The sequence below is a fragment of the Lepus europaeus genome, chromosome 5 (assembly GCF_033115175.1).
Source record: "Lepus europaeus isolate LE1 chromosome 5, mLepTim1.pri, whole genome shotgun sequence".
Lineage (NCBI taxonomy): Eukaryota > Metazoa > Chordata > Mammalia > Lagomorpha > Leporidae > Lepus > Lepus europaeus.
In genome coordinates this window covers 18,239,594-18,255,991 of record NC_084831.1, presented here as the reverse complement: position 1 = coordinate 18,255,991, position 16,398 = coordinate 18,239,594, and the positions used below count along the sequence as shown (strand labels likewise).

Sequence of the window (16,398 nt, the reverse complement as noted above, 5' to 3'; positions counted from 1 at the left end):
TCCCATGTGGATGCAGGGACCCAGGCACTTGGGCCATCCTCTGTTGCTTTTCTCAGGCCATCAGTGGGGAGCTGGATCAGAACTGGAGCAACCAGAACACAAAGCAGTGCCCATATGGAATGCCGGCGTCATAGGATGCCACGACACCAGCCCCCAGCAGCAGTTACTTTTTAAAGTCCTCAGCTCCTCATCAGAACTAATCCTTTTTCTCTTCTTCTCTGCATTGGTTTCTTCCGGCCATTTCTTTTTGCTCATCATCCAGACCATGTCTTCTGTGGTCCTAGAAAGGTCCAGCTTGTCCAAGACTATTGTCATTGTTAGTCTTCAAGTACTTCACATATAATTTATTTTCTCCTCAATTCAGGAAGACCTTGAACACAACCAAGAGTCTAGATACCTGAACAATTCAGGGCTCATACAAGAGGCCTTCAAAAACTTGGATGGAAAACTCATATTATGAGAAACATATCCATGGATTTCAAAAAATTTTGTGCCAAAAACAAACAACTTTTAATCCTGCTTTTCAATACACTTTTGGAATTCTTATATTTTCAAATATTAACATTTTAAAAGTAAAAAGTTAAACCAAAAAAAACCTGCAGAATTTAAGAAAAAAATAACTCATCAAAGCAAGTAGTGCTGATAAATTTCTGTAAAATACCCAAAAGGACACACAATACACATCCATCTCCGATGGCACAATGGCAGTGAGCAGAGAGATGCACTTGCATCTGGTCCCACACAATTCACGACCACTGAAAGACAATTTTCTCATTCCCTTGTCATAAACACACCCATCAACATCTCTCTGTCAGAAATAATATAAACCCGTCTTCTTACAAATAACTTTTTTCATGAATAGGATAGAGCTGTATAAGTGGAAAAGGAGAACCCCATGCTTTAAAATAACCCAAGGCGAGGGCAAACCAAGTCACTTTGATTACTTCTATGATTAATTATGACCGCTTTTAAGCTCTCTAAACGGAGTTCGCAAGGTAGAGAAGAACCAAAGACAATAAAAGGACAGGACTGAAGTTCCAAACTGAATGACTCTGCCATTCACCAGCTACCTAAGTAAATCACACGCTCTGGGAGGGCCTGTAAAGATCACTTAATTAATGCCTGTTTACGAAAGTAAACTAACAGAACCACTGAAATGAAAATTATTGTTTTCAGTATTATATACTAAAGCATTATGCTAAAGATAAGATCCATAGCTTTATTAACTTTATTTAATTAACTTTATTTAATAGAGCTGATGGTTCAAAGCTGGTTATCTGAAAATTTGATTTAGAGATATATATGTATATTTCCAACCAACAGAAGTGAAACCAGGCAAACGTTGACAAATTTCCATTATTAACAGTGATTAGTCTGTTCCTCCTGAAAGGATATACAGTTTTAAAAGCAACAAAAGTGAGCTGTGCACTGTGGCACGGAGGGTTAAGCTGCCAGCAGGGACAGCCATGTCCCTTACCAAAGTGCTGGCTCAAGGCCTGGCCCCTACGCTTCCAATAGCAGCTTCCTGCTCAAGTGATCCTTGGGAGGCGGCAGGTGACGGCTCGAGCAAGTACCACTTGAGTCCCTGCCAGCCACACAGAAGACCCAGAAGAAGTTCCTGGTTCCAGGACTCGGCCTGGCCCAGCCCTGGCTGTTGTGGACATTTGGGGAGTGAACCAGGGAGCTGAGGAAGATCCGCCTATTCTCTGCCTTTCAGATAAATAAATCAATCTTTGGGGGGAAAAGGGGGGATGAAACTATTTTCCAGGGTTAACTGCCGAGATGAAAAGCAGCCATCTCCCGCCCTTGTTCCAAGTGAATGCGTCCGAGAGACTTAACCACCTCTGCCCAGAGCAGTGGACTGGGAGAGACGGGCAAGTTGAAAGCTGTGAAGCGACGACTCACAAGCTCTGTACGGACCGAACAGACCAACGACTGCACCGTCCCGGCCTCACCTGGCACGCGGAGGGCTCTGGTGTTGGTTTTATTTGTTTTGTTTCACCCTCACAGGCTCTCACAGATCCTTCGCAGAAACTAAGCACTGCAATCAGGGAGCAGTGAAACAACGGACAGGCAAAGGCTGCGAACCGCAGGGCATCTCTGGTTTATTTCATAAAAGATCTTCAGTAAATACTCAAGTAATACTCCATAGTCATTCAAAGGCTTCCCTAAGTGATATCTAGAAAAACCAAGTGGCGCAGGATTGTGCCTGGAAATCAGGGCATGGATACATCTTTTAGTGTTTCGAGTATTTTCATTTTTATTTTTAGCAGTCTTTTAGATTAAATACATTACTCTGTTCTCTTCCATTTTGTTTCTAGATGAGAAAAATGAAATAAAGAAAAATAAAAACAAGAAACAAGAGACCAAAAGGAGAAACCTCCTAAGAACTAAAACATAAGCAACATTAAGTGGCTTAATTGCAATTAAAATTTAATTCAATACACTTGTAACAACTGGAGGAGGGTGGACCGGGGCTCCACTCCAGCCCGTCTGGCAGTAACTGAGCCTAGCAAAGCTCCAGGATACTGGAGCTGGTTCTTGAAAATGATCTCTCTGTAACAGGCCGACTCCCTAATTGGGGGGTGGGGAGGGAATACCATGTTTGGAGAACTTTTAAGTTGAGCTCCTTTTTGAAGATGACGATTTTTCTTTTCTTTTTTAAAGATATATTTATTTATTTGCAAGGCAGAATTACAGAAAGGGAGAGGCAGAGGCAGAGGCAGAGGCAGAGGCAGAGGCAGAGAGAGAGAGAACCTCCATCTGCTGGTTCTCTCCAAATAGCCGCAATGGCCAGGGCTGAACCAGGCCAAAGCCAGAAGCCTGGAGCTTCTTCCAGGTCTACCACATGGGTGGCAGGGGCCCAAACACTTGGGCCATCTTCTGCTGCTTTCCCAGGCCATTAGCAGGGAACTGGATAGGAAGTGGAGCAATCAGGACTAGAATCAGAGGCTTTTCAAAATGTGAAATTCATTCACAGACATCAAGGTGTCCCAGACACACCCACAAAAGTAAAAACCGCAGAATCCTTTCTTTGTTTCAGAACACTCACTCCTGCTTATTATTCTTCACTAGATTTGCTGTGTTCTGGCTTGACTAACACTAGTCACTAACTGAATGAATTAAGCAGACTCACCAAAACACACACCGAGACCCCTAGTCACTAAGCATTCGCCTTGTCTATCAGTCCCAGCTCAACAAGTTAAAGGATTCAACAGATGTTGATTAAATGTGATATACTGCTAGTCTTTTGTCTACTTTAACATCAGTTTGTGGAGCAATATTTTAAACACAGAATTGTACCCAGGAAATGATTTCAAATGCAGCTCCTATGATTACTGACATATTTTAATAACCTAGAAGTTCCTAAATTATATATCCGGGTCAGCATCTCAGTATGCCTTTGTGTGTGTGTCTGCCTCTCTCTCTCACTGCTCTGTTCCCCTGGCCTGTCGGGCCTACCCAGGGCACTGAACTGCAGGGGTGACGAACAGCTAACTTCATGGACGCCAGTCTCTAACTCAGAACTCGCGGGCATAATGAAGACAGTGAAGTCTTCAGACAGAGACCAGATCACTGCCAGGAGCCTGTCAGTCAGAAAAGCTCCACGTAACAGCAGTGTGAAAACGATGAATTTTATTCAGTAACAATTTAGAAAATAGCAAAGGTGTCCTGCATGGCGTCTAGACCCAAGCAACACTGAACAAATGTTAATATGTTTCTTCCCTCCTTTTATCTGAACTGAAGTATGAAGTCACACCAAGGAGATGAGGCAGGCTGCCCAGGACCCCAGTGACATGGGTGACAGCACTGTGTCCACACAGAGCCAGGTCGCCCTCCTGACACTACTAAGCCACAAGATGCTCCCTGCTTGGTGGCATGCGTGAACACCTGCCTCCATTTTAATATTTCCACTTACCACGCTGTGTTCAAATGGCAGTTGATGTAAATCTGAAGTCTTTCTGAAGCCTGGGCACTTTTTTTTTTTAAATCTAAAAGTGTTTTAGTGTAATTGCAGCTCGAACAAAAGACTGCAGTTCGGAAGTAACTCCCACTAGAGCATTAAGGCTGCACTGGCAGGCAATGACGGCGAAGTGTTCCAGGCCTCACAAAGGGCACACGAACGCCACCAGCACAGTCATTAACACCACTGAGACACAAAGAAAACACGAGACACATATGCCAGCACTGGGCACGGCCTGTTCGTATGGGCGGAATGCCACGTGACGATCATTTCCTAGCGCATAGAGTGGGCTTCTCAACGGCTCTAGGGGAGCTCCACGCTCTCCATGGTTTGCTCTGAGATCAGTACTTCCCACTGAGGAACCAGGCGATTATTAAGAAAAGATGGAAAGGAAGTACCACAGGCATCTTACCCCCAACAGATTGCTAAATGTTTTAAATTTAAGAATATATTTGAAAGGAACATTTCACTATAGGATTCTTTATTCTTCTAAGAAGACTTTATTCTACACTTTTTTTTTTAATCAATGTCTACTCTCTTTGGGTACCTTTGCTTTGTAATTCTGTTCAAGACTAAGTGTGTACACCCATACAAAAGATGAGGGAAAGGGCGGTGCTGTGGCACAGCGGGTTAAGCTGCCACCTGCAATGCCGGCATCCCACATGGGCACCGATTCAGTCCTGGCTGCTCCACTTCTGATCCAGCTCTCTACTAAAGCACCTGGAAAACCAGCGGGGGATGGCCTAAGGGCTTGGGCCCTTGCTACCCACGTGGGAGACCCGGATGAAGCTCTAGGCTCCTGGCTTCGGCCTGGCCCAGTCCTGGCTGTTGTGGCCATTTGGGGTCTGAACCAGCAGGTGGAAGATCAATCAGTTGGTATCTCCTCTGACCCCACCTGCTCCCCACATATACCAGTAAGTCTGGCTTTCAAATAAATCAATAAATTAAAAAAAAAAAAAAAAGATGGAAGCATAAAGACCAAAACTAAAAGCAATTTTCTAAGACTAAATGCTGGAGGTGGAAAGGACTTATCATCACGTCCCATTTTTTAGATGAACTGGAGACCTAAGAATTTCTAAAGAAAACTGAAAAATACAGGCTTCAATTTTAAGTGCCCTTTAATGCTTACACAAAGCTCAGAAAATTAACATGTAACGTCTTTGATACTGTCGATTATGAGGCACTGAATGCCAATTTCTATGTGTCACCTTCTATATATGGAGTATAGAACTCTTAAATGTATCAAAATGCTCAAATAACCAACTTACGGGAAGAATGCCTTAAAAAGCCTGTAAATGAAAAGAAAACTTGGAAACAGCCATGATGGGCTCTTCCTTTTCTGAACCAGATCCTCAGGAACTGGTAGAGACCACAATCAAGCACTGTACTGTTCAAAGAAGGCTTTCTCAAAGCAAGCAGTCAACTCACTTGCTCCACACCAAAAATGGAAGAGGAGAAACTCATGTATTCTAGGACACAGTAAGGGTGTGTGCCTAGTGGCGTGGTCTATTTTTAGGAGTTATGTTGGGAAACTCCCTTTGCACATGCATGTAGGAAAAAAACAGTAATATGAGTAACTACATAACTCGGGTCATTCTTATACAGCTCTGTCCATTATGAACCAACATATTCCCAGGAATCTGTAGTTTGAATTCTTACTATCCCCACAGGCATATATATATATATATATATATATATGTGTGTGTGTGTGTGTGTGTGTGTGTGTATATATATATATAAGACTTTATGACTTATGTTTGACAAATGAATTTTAAGTATGTCCACTTCCAAATATGCACTGGGAATGAGCACAGAACCAATTCTGAGGGCTGTCCAGAGGTCCTGGAGTGCGCCACCCAGAAATGAGCAGCAATCACAGCTCAGATAACTGTGATGCTCACTGAGGACTGACACATCAGCTGGGCCATTCCTCAAGTGAAGTAACCTGTAGTTTTCCCTGGGCATTGTTCTTGATTTGATACGTTTAAAAAGGAAGTAGCAATCCATGGTGTCATTTTTACGTCAGGAGGAATACGTTTCCACTGCTGAATCCTCAATTTTCCATCAGTACACCTATTCTTACCTGTAAAAAAAATTTATTTATTTATCTGAACGGCAGAGTTACAGAGAGGCAGAGGCAGAGAGAGAAAGAAAGAAAGAGAGAAAGAGAGAGAGAGAGACAGGCCTTCCATATGCTGGTCTACTCCCCAAATGGCATCAATGGGCAGAGCTGTGCCAATCTGAAGCCAGGAGCTTCTTCCAGTTCTCCCACATGGTGCAGGGGCCCAAGGACTTGGGCCATCTTTTGCTGCTTTCCCAGGCCGTAGAAGAGAGCTGGATTGGAAGAGGAGCAGCTGAGAATAGAACCGGCACCCATATGGGATGCTGGCACTGGAGGCAGCTTTACCCACTATGCTACAATGTCAGCCCTTTAACTTTTGATTTAAATCTAGGAGAGGTGAGGAGAAGTCTAAAGGTTCTTCACCTCAGAGTATGTATATATGTATGTATGTATTTGAAAGTCTGAGTTACACAGAGAGAAGGAGAGGCAGAGAGAGAGAGAGAGAGAAAGAGGAGTCCTCCATCTGCTGGTTCACTCCCCAATTGGCCACAACGGCTGGAGCTGTGCCGAACCGAAGCAAGGAGCCAGGAGCTTCTTCTGGGTCTCCCACGCGAGTGCAGAAGCCCAATGAGTTGGGTCATTTTCTTCTGCTTTCCCAGGCCATAGCAGAGAGCTGGATCAGAAGTGGAGTAGCCAGGACTCGAACCGGCGCCCATATGGGATGCCAGCACTGCAGGAGGCAGTTTTACCCGCTACGCCACAGCGCCGGCCCCACACCTCAGAGCTCTTAACCAAGGGAAACTGTAAGTTCCCAAGTAAAAAGTGTTTCTTACTCACTCAACAGGGCTGTCAACCCTCTGCGCTCTAGTCTACAGAGAAAAAGCTAGAAACAGCTCTTCAACTAGCCAGAACCAACACAGAACAACTGGATAATGGCTTTTATTTTACAATCACACTGAACAAATACAATTAAAATCATATTATCGAAAACTCCTGTTATTCCCTGAAAAGCTGATCAAATGAAAGAGACCACAATGGTATTCAGCCTCCTAAAACCCCATTCCTAGCCAGATCACATGAATCAGATGTTGAGCATATTTGAGGACATGACAACATCTGCTTAGAAAGCTTTCATAGTTTCATGCTGACTTTGAGAGGGTCAGGACTTCACTACATCCATCGTAACTAAAACTTAACTGCTGTCATTTTTTTATGACATTTAAGGTAAACATACAGTGAGTTCCTTAAAAGATGGAGTGGTCACGGGGCTGGCACTGTGGCATAGCGGATAAAGCCATCGCCTGCAGTGCCAGCATCCCACATGAGTGCTGGTTAAAGTTCTGGCTGCTTCACTTCCGATCCAGCTCTCTGCTACGGCCTGGGAAAGCAGTGGAAGATGGCCCAAGTGCATAGGCCCCTGCATCCCAGTGGGAAGACCCAGAGGAAGCCTCTGGATCCAGGCTTCGGACTGGCAAAGCTCCGGCCGTTGCAGCCAACGAGGGAGTGAACCAGCGGATGGAAGACCTCTCTCTCTACTTCTGCCTCTCTGTAACTCTGCCTTTCAAATAAACAAATAAATAAATCTTTTAAAAGATTTATGTTTATTTGAAAGGCAGAGTTACAGAGAGGCAGAGGCAGTGAGAAGGAGAAAGGTCTTCTATCCACTTGTTCACTTTGGAGCTGAACCTATCCGAAGCCAGGAGCCAGGAGCTTCTTCCAGGTCTCCCATGTGGGCGCAGGGACCCAAGTACTCGGGCCATCTTCCACTGCCTTCCCAGCCCATACCAGAGAGCTGGATCAGAAGAGGAGCAGCCAGGACTCAAAGCAGCGCCCATATGGGATGCCAGCACTGCAGGTGGCGGCTTTACCCATTACACAACAGCACCAGCCCCATAAATAACTTTTAAGAAAATGCAAAGACAGTGAAATATATATTTTCCATCAGTGTTCGCTGTAAATCACATCCACGACTCACCTCTTCAGGTCAACAGTTGTGACACTAAATACAACTCCTTTGAGCCAAAGAATCATGAAGAGCCTCTGGGAAAACGGGCAGTTTCCTATGCTTTCACCATCACTGCCAGCCTGGAAAACAGAATTAAACATGAAAAAATGAGATCAAAGTGACTGATACTCAGAACAGACCTGTCTATGAGCTTTAACCCAGGGCCCTGGAAGACAGGAAAAGTCGCGTTAGTGGAAGGAAGGGTGGAGACACAACTCTTGATTGCTGGGTTCCTTCAATGTGCTTCTTGCTCTTCTTAGCAATGACTAGTCTAGGACAGTGCCGTCCAAGAGAACTCTGTGGTGCAGAGATCTGGATAACCTCTGTCCCACGTGGTGGCCACTAGCAACATCTAGCCAGTGAGTACTTAAATGTGACTAGTAGCCAGCACCGTGGCATAGCGGGTTAAGCCGTTGCTTGTGACACCAGCGTCCCATATGGGCACCGATTTGAGTCACGGCTGTTGCACTTAACAATCCAGCTCCCTGCTCGTGCGTCTCGGAAAGTAGCAAAAGGAGACCAAAGTGGTTAGACCCCTGCCACCCACGTGGGAGACCCGGATGGAGCTCCTGGCACCACTCTGGCCCAGCCCCTGCCATCACAGCCATCGGAGTGAACATGGGTGGAAGCACTCTCTCTGTAACTCTGCCTTTCAAATGAAGAAATAAATCTTTTTTAAAAAAATGTAGTTAGTTTCACTGAGTTGAATTCCTGATTGTATTTATTGTTAAGTAGTTAAAATTTAAATAGTCACATGAGGCTAATGGCTGATATACTGCACAATGTTTTAATTCCTGGGAGGTACATACATGCTTCCTCAGGACAGAGTTTGTCATGAATTTCATAAAATATAAAAATCATTTCTTGTTTCATCATTCAGTATTCTTTATCAGGCAACATAAAATGAGCGACATGTAGGCGTGTCTACTTCCAAAGAGTCGAATAACTGCCAACCTCCCTCCCATGAACAAAGCATTCATTAGCAACACCCCACATCCTGCTCTATACATTCCTCAGCAGCAAGGAAATAACAAAAGCTGTCTTTCTAACAGGCTATTTCCAATCATACGTAATGAATGGAGCAGCTGATTTCCCTGAACTCAAGGATGAGACTGAATTTTCCTAAACTCAGAATGGGACAAGCTTTTTCCATCAGGTACACTCCAAAAGGAAAGAAGGAAACATTCTGAGACTTGCTGGGATAGGCATAGCCTCTTCTACCACAAAGTCTATAGAAAGTGCCAGAAATAACAAGTCATGGGGCCAGCGCTGTGGCATAGCAAGTAAAGCCACTGCCTGCAGTGCTAGCATCCCATATGGGCACCGGTACAAGTCCCGGCTGTTCCACTTCCAATCCAGCTCTCTGCTATGGCCTGGGAAAGCAGTAGAAGACGGCCCAAGTTCTTGGTCCCTACACCTGCCTGGGAGACCTGGAAGAAGTTCCTGGCTCTTGGCTTCGGATTAGCCCAGCTCTGGCTGTTGCAGCCATCTGGGGACTGAACCAGCGGATGGAAGAGCTCTCTCTCTCTGCCTCTTACTATCTGTAACTCTGCCTTTCAAATAAATCTTTTAAAAAATAAATAAATAAGAAGCAGTAGCAGCTAAGGAAAACATTTAAAATAATGACTCCTGGGCCTCGCATCCAGAGATCTTAATTCAGCAGAATTTCCTGAGCCCAGTTCAGCCCAGGAATCCTCATTTTTTACAGGCACTGAAGGAGACCCCCACATAAGGGATCCAAGGACACATGGAAGAACATGGGTGAGGGGAGGCTGGAGTGCTGCACCCTCCACCCTCTTCAGAGCACACAGTCAGGTGGCTCCCAGGGCTCACTCACGCTACCAACCCTCCACTCACTGCAAGGAGCACTGGTAACGGGAGAGCGCTCTGACAGTTCCTTTCCATCAGCTGTGAGTGCGTACAAGGCAGTACACTACAGACAGGAAAAGCTGAACATACTACCTTTACACAGCTTAGTGGAGAATATTTTCACTTCAGGCTGTGGTTTTAAATACCACCTTTCATTATCACTGTTGTTTTGCTTTCTTTCCCTCCTGTTTTTAACACACTTAGCAGTAGAGACAGAAAGACAAGAAAAAGTATCCCAAATTTGAGATTTATTGAGGAAACAGTATAGATTGGTGTACAAAGAATTAGCCTGTCTCAATGACTTGATTCCACTCATTTAATCTACAAGATTAACTATAGCTCCCCAAACTGCTTGCCATAGTAGTGTTAAGATAATTAAACTGATACAAAGGATGTAATAAAGATGTTACATATGGATGCCTGGCAACATATTAAACTAAAGGCAGGCTGGAGATGGACAAGCACTGGCTACAGATCAAACCACCACACCCAGGGCGTACACTTGGCATAGCAGGTACGATGCCACTTGGGCACCATCATCCCATATCAAAGTGCCCGCCTTTGAGTCCAGGCTTCTTGTTAATGCATAATGGGAAGCAACAGATGGTGGCTTAAACAGATGGATCCTTGCCACCACCCACATGGGAGACCCAGAGCTCCCTCCTAGCTCCTGGCACAGCCCCACCTGGTTCAGGCATTTGGGAAGTGAACCAGTAAATCTGAGTTCACTCCCTCTCTCTTTCAAGTAAAGAATATAAATGCATAAATAAAATTTAAGAACAAAAATTGCACCCCCTAATCTCCTACAACTGTGTGCGGAGCACACCCTGGAGCACGGGCAGAAGCTCCGCAGCACAGTGCCTGGTTCGCGAAGACCTGTTAGGGGCAAATGTCCCTCCACTTTCACAGCGGACTTCTGGCCGCTTTGCCTGGAACTTTTGAGCAAATTTTTGCCATTTAGTTTTCTTTAAGTAGATCTGAAGCTTGTTACATATCTCACACTGTTAATATTACTTTTCTTCATAGACACACAAACACTCTTCAAGACAGATCTGAAAAAATACCTCATTAACCTCTCTTCCAAAATTCATGACAAGTCCAAAAAGAAGTATGATCAAGCTTAACAGTGTTAGAAAACTGGAGGCTGGGCATTTGGCAGTGTAGTTAAAACACCACTCAGGATGCCCACATTCCGTATCAGGGTGCCTGAGTTTGGATCCCAGCTCTCTTCCAAACCAGCTTCCTGCTACCACGTACCGTGAGAAGCAGCAGATGACGGCTCAAATACTTGGGTCCCTGCTACCCGTGTGGGAGACCAGGTAGAGCTCCAGGATCTTAGCTTCAGCCTGGCCAGCCCTGGATGTTGAAGGCATTTGTTGAAGACAAGGGAATGAACCAGTGGATGAAAGAAAGATCATTCTCTCTCCCCATCCCTCCCACCCTTCCTCCCCCTCCCCCTCCCTCTCCCTCTCTCTTTTACTCTTTCAAATAAATACAAATAAACAAAACTTCAAAAAAAATTGGGAGCACTAGTCAGTTGATGCTTAAAAAAATCATGTATTCATTCATTCATGTGAAAAGGACAGTGAGAGAGAGAGAGAGAGAGAGAGAGAGAGAGAGACTCTTCCATCTGCTAGCTCACTTTTCAAATGCCTACAACAGCTGGGGCTAGAACACATGAAGCCAGGAGCCACGAACTCCATCCATGTCTTCTGTGTGGGTAGCAGGGACCCAAATACTTGAGATATGATCTGCTGCCTTCCGAGGCACACTGGCAAGAAGCTGGATGAGAACACAGCCAGGAATCTATCAACCCAGCACCCTGATATGGGATTCTGGCATCCCAAGCAGTAGCTTAACCCACTGCAGTACAACAACCAGCCCAGATGATGCTTTTTGAAAGTGTAGTGAAATTGTTTGGAAATTTGGATTTTTAGGTCACAAGTTAAAATGTCCTTCTTTAATCAAAGTTGTACTAATAAAATTTCAACAAAACTGAAGTTATATTATCAGAATTACAGGTGAGTATTAACTGCATTGAATACAACCAAAATCGACCAAGGAAGCCGCTGTGGTACAGCCGAAAGCACACTACCCCGGAAACCAGGCCTTGATTCTACACCAGTTTTGTATCAATGACAAATGCATTTCCATGGTTTAATGTCATCTATCTAGCTGCCATCGTATGCTATGGATCCAACAATTTTACATCTAGAAATGTATTCTGTAGAAACACACAGATGTCCAAAGATACCAGTAAGGTGAAGGAACACTGACACACTGTAATAGCAAAACACTGGAGACCACCCAAGCCCATCAGTAAGGGAATGTTAAATTACTGACCCCCAGAGAGCAGAAGTCTAAGTCATTCATTTAGCCTTTGCTAACATGGGTGAGGTGGTGGCCACAGATTTCTTCCTCTGGTGTTTGGAGTACAACACTCACTGTCTAAGAGTTTTCCAGTCTCACTTAGGTTCCCCTTCCTGGTTCTCTGACTAGAGAGAACAGGATTTTGATGGGAGTTTTTTGCTCTGCACCTGTTAGTACTCCCAGATTGCTGGCTTCTTTAGTTCCAAGCCTGGTATGTATAAGGATAAAGACCAGGAGACTCACTACCATCTACTCCATTTCTCCAGAAGCAGAAAACGCTCAAGAGTATTATCTTTAAAAAGTAAAATAAGGGCCAGCCAGCACTGTGGCATAGTAGGTTACGCCTCTGCCTGTGGCACCAGCATCCCATATGGGCACTGGTTCATGTCCTGGCTGCTCCTCCTCCAATCCAGCTCTCTACTTCTGGCCTGGGAAAGCAGTGGAAGATGGCTTAAGTGCCTGGGCCCCTGCACCTGAGTGGGAGACCTGGAAGAAGCTCTTGGCTTTGGATCGGCCCAGCTCTGGCCATTGCAGCCATTTGGGGATTGAACTAGCAGATGGAAGATCACGCTGTCTCTCCCTCTCTCCGTCTGTAACTCTACCTTTCAAATAAATAAATCTTTAAAAAAAAAAAAAAACAACATGTAAAATCTAGTATTCCACAGAGTGAAACATTATTTAGCAACAGAAAACAATAAAGTATTGGTACACATTATAGCTTGGACAAACTCTGAAAACACACTAAAAAGACACACTGCAGAGCCAGCACTGTGGCATGGGGGTAAAGCCATTGCCTACAGCACTGGCATCCCATATAGGCCCCAGTTCCAGGCCCAGCTGCTCCACTTCCAATCCAGCTCTCTGCTATGGCCTGGGAAAGCAGAAGATGGCACAAGTCTTTGGACTCCTGCGCCTACATGGGAGACCCAGAAGAAGCTCCCGGCTCCTGGCTGTGGATCAGCACAGCTCTGGCCATGGTGGCCATCTGGGGAGCAAACTAGCAGATGGAAGACTTCTTTCTCTCTCTCTGACTCTGCCTCTCTGTAATTCTGTCTTTCAAATAAATAAATAAATCTTTAAAAAAAAAAAAAGGTTCTGCAAAAAGTTGAAAATGTAACCAGCACGACCCAGCAATCCTACCACATCCTGCGTGCATTTCCAAAGAAAATGACACCAGCATGTCAAATAGGCACCTGCACCAAAAAAAAAAAAAAAAAAAAAAAAAAAAAAAAAAATCATTAACACACTGAAAGAAGTCAATCATAAGAGACCACATGCTGGCCGGCGCCACAGCTCATTAGGCTAATCCTCTGCCTGTGGCGCCAGCACCCCGGGTTCTAGTCCTGGTCGGAGCACCAGATTCTGTCCCGGTTGTTCCTCTTCCAGTCCAGCTCTCTGCTGTGGCCCGGGAGTGCAGTGGAGGGTGGCCCAGATCCCTGGGCCCTGCACCTGCATGGGAGACCAGGAGGAAGCACCTGGCTCCTGGCTTCGGATTGGCGCAGCGCGTCAGTGGTAGCGGCCATTTGGGGGTGAACCAATGGAAAAGGAAGACCTTTCTCTCTCTCTCTCTAACTCTGCCTGTCCAAAAAAAAAAAAAAAAAAAAAAGACCACATGCTTTGATTCTGTTTATATGAAATGCTCAAAAAACTCAAAACCATGGAGATAGAAAGTAGGTTAATGGTTTCCTAGAGTTTAGGGGTGAGTACAGAAAGCACCTACTAATAGGTACAAAGTTTCTTTCAGGGGTGATAAAAATATTGTAAAATTAGATTCATCGCGGTTGCCCAACTTTGTGAATATACTAAAAACCAATGAATTGTACATTTTAAATGGGTGAACTGGGTGGACTGCATGGTATGTGTAGTCTACCCAATAAAACTGTTTTTAAAGAACATAGATTGGGGCCGGCGCTGTGGTGTAACAGGTAAAGCTGCCACCTGCAGTGCCGGCATCCCATATGGGAGCCGGTTCGGGTCCCAACTGTTCCACTTTCGATCCGGTTCTCTGTTGTGGCCTAGGAGGGCACTGGAGGATGGCCCAAGTGCTTGGGCCCCTGCTCCTGTGTGGGAGACCCAGAAGAGGCTCCTGACTCCTGGCTTCAGATTAGCATAGCTCCAGCCACTGCGGCCAGCCTCTCCTTTCTCTGCGTAACTCTGACTTTCAAATAAATAGATGAATCTTAAACAAACAAAAAAAAGAATCTATGCACGTATATTGTAAGGATTTCCAAAGCCTTTAATGAAATTAAAAAAATAATAATAAAGGTATATAGATTATAAATATATACTTGCTGGAAGAGGTTTTAATTTAAATTATGTAAACAGTTTTAAATTGTGATTTCATATTATAAAAACATGCATTTATAATATTTTCTTAAATATCAGAAAATTCAAATAACCAAAGACAAAGCTTGAATAATCCCACTGACACCACAAAGCACAAGTCTCAATATTCATTTATTTGTGTGCAGTTCTTACAAAAGGGGCATTTCTGTTTAGCTTGTTCCACTCACACACTATTCCTCACTGCTGGCCTACCCTCTCCCCTCCAATCCTCTGTGGTAATTCCTGAATTGCCTAACACTGGCATTTAATCATAAACTGCTGGGTTAACTTCTACACTGCAGAACAGGGGTCAGTGCAGATGCCATAAATGTCTTAATGTTCCACCAAAGCCAGGTTAAGAAACCGCTTACTCAGAAAACCTAATTTAATTAGTCCTTGTCCTAGTCAGAGTTTAAAACACCTAAAAAGGAGTGTTTCAGTTTTGTTCCTCTCTGTGTTTACGACACGGAGGTAAGGAATGATGACGACTGGGAAAGAGAAAAAGAAGGGAGGCCTGAAGGTACGTATGGCTCCCGGTAGTTAAATTATTTCCCTCGACGCATTTCCTTGGGGATGGATAGAGCACTGTGTTCCTCAAAGAATGAAATTAGCCGCTTTAATGCCCACTTACACCTTTAGCATGTATTCTGTTGATCCAAATTAGTTGTCTGAATACATGGAATAGCTTGCTTCAATTTAGATTAACTTAAAAGTCACAAAACAACATGATAAATGGGCAAAGTTCCTTGGCTTCTATTACCTATTTCTTCAGAATTTTTGCTAAACACATGTTGGAACCAAGGTTTGGAGTCTAAAGGTTTATTTAATAAGCTGTTATCTTCCCACAGGGTCTGCAGACTCTGTGGGAAATAACAAGGTCTGGAATCAGACATATCTGGGTTTGAATCACATCTTCACTACTTTATTGGCTATTTGATCTTTAGTTAAGTTGCTCAACATCCGTGAAACCAACCTGCACCAATATTGTGGAGATCAAATCACTCCAGGCACACAAAGCTCCTAGCACGTGGCTAGAGTTTAATAAATGTCACTTGAATTCCACTTATTTAAAATACTTGGCCCCCAAAGTGTTTTGTATTTCAGAGGTTGGAAAATTTGCATATATATAAGGAGTTATCTTAGTAGTGGGACCCAAGTCTATACACAAAACCCATTTATGTTTCACATACACTTTATAGACAAGACTAAAGGTAATTTTATACTTAAAAAAAAAAAAAAAGCTTTCTTTGAAAGGCAGAAGATAGATCTTCCACTCAACTGGTCCACTCTCCAGATGGCCACAATGGTCAGAAATGGGCCAACTGAAGCCAGCAGCCTGGAACTCCATCCAGGTCTCCCAGGTAGGTGAAGTGAGGGACACAAGCAGTTGGGCCATCTTCCACTGCTATCTCAGGCACATTAGCGGGGAGCTGGATCAGAAGTGGAGCAGCCAGGACTCGAACTGGTACTCATACGGAATGCTGGCATTGCAGGCTGTGGCTTAACGCACTGCACTATGATGCCAGTGTTTATACGATAATTTTTAAGCACCTATAATTTGACTGCAACCGATCCAGAAAGGTTGGGTGTGGAATCTTCCACTTATGGCATCACGTCAGCACCCAGAAAGTTCAGATTCCAGAGCACTTAAGATGTTTGTATTAGTGATGTCCAACCTGTCACAAAACCCAAGGCCTAGCAATAGTGCTTCAATTCAAACAGTTAGTCATTAAAACCCCTAGAATGGGGGCCAGAGCTGTGAGGCAGTAGGTTAATCCTCCACCTGCAGTGCCAGCATCCCAT

At 44.3% G+C, this 16,398-nt stretch overlaps 1 protein-coding gene across 1 annotated transcript in view; it reads right to left on the bottom strand.

Moving 5' to 3' along the window:
* Positions 1–16,398, bottom strand: part of CLIC4 (chloride intracellular channel 4) — a 77,667-nt gene that overhangs the window by 22,668 nt on the left and 38,601 nt on the right. The window contains exon 2 of the mRNA XM_062190651.1: positions 8,002–8,111. Coding sequence (XP_062046635.1) covers positions 8,002–8,111 — 110 coding nt within the window. The remainder of the gene's footprint in view (positions 1–8,001; positions 8,112–16,398) is intronic.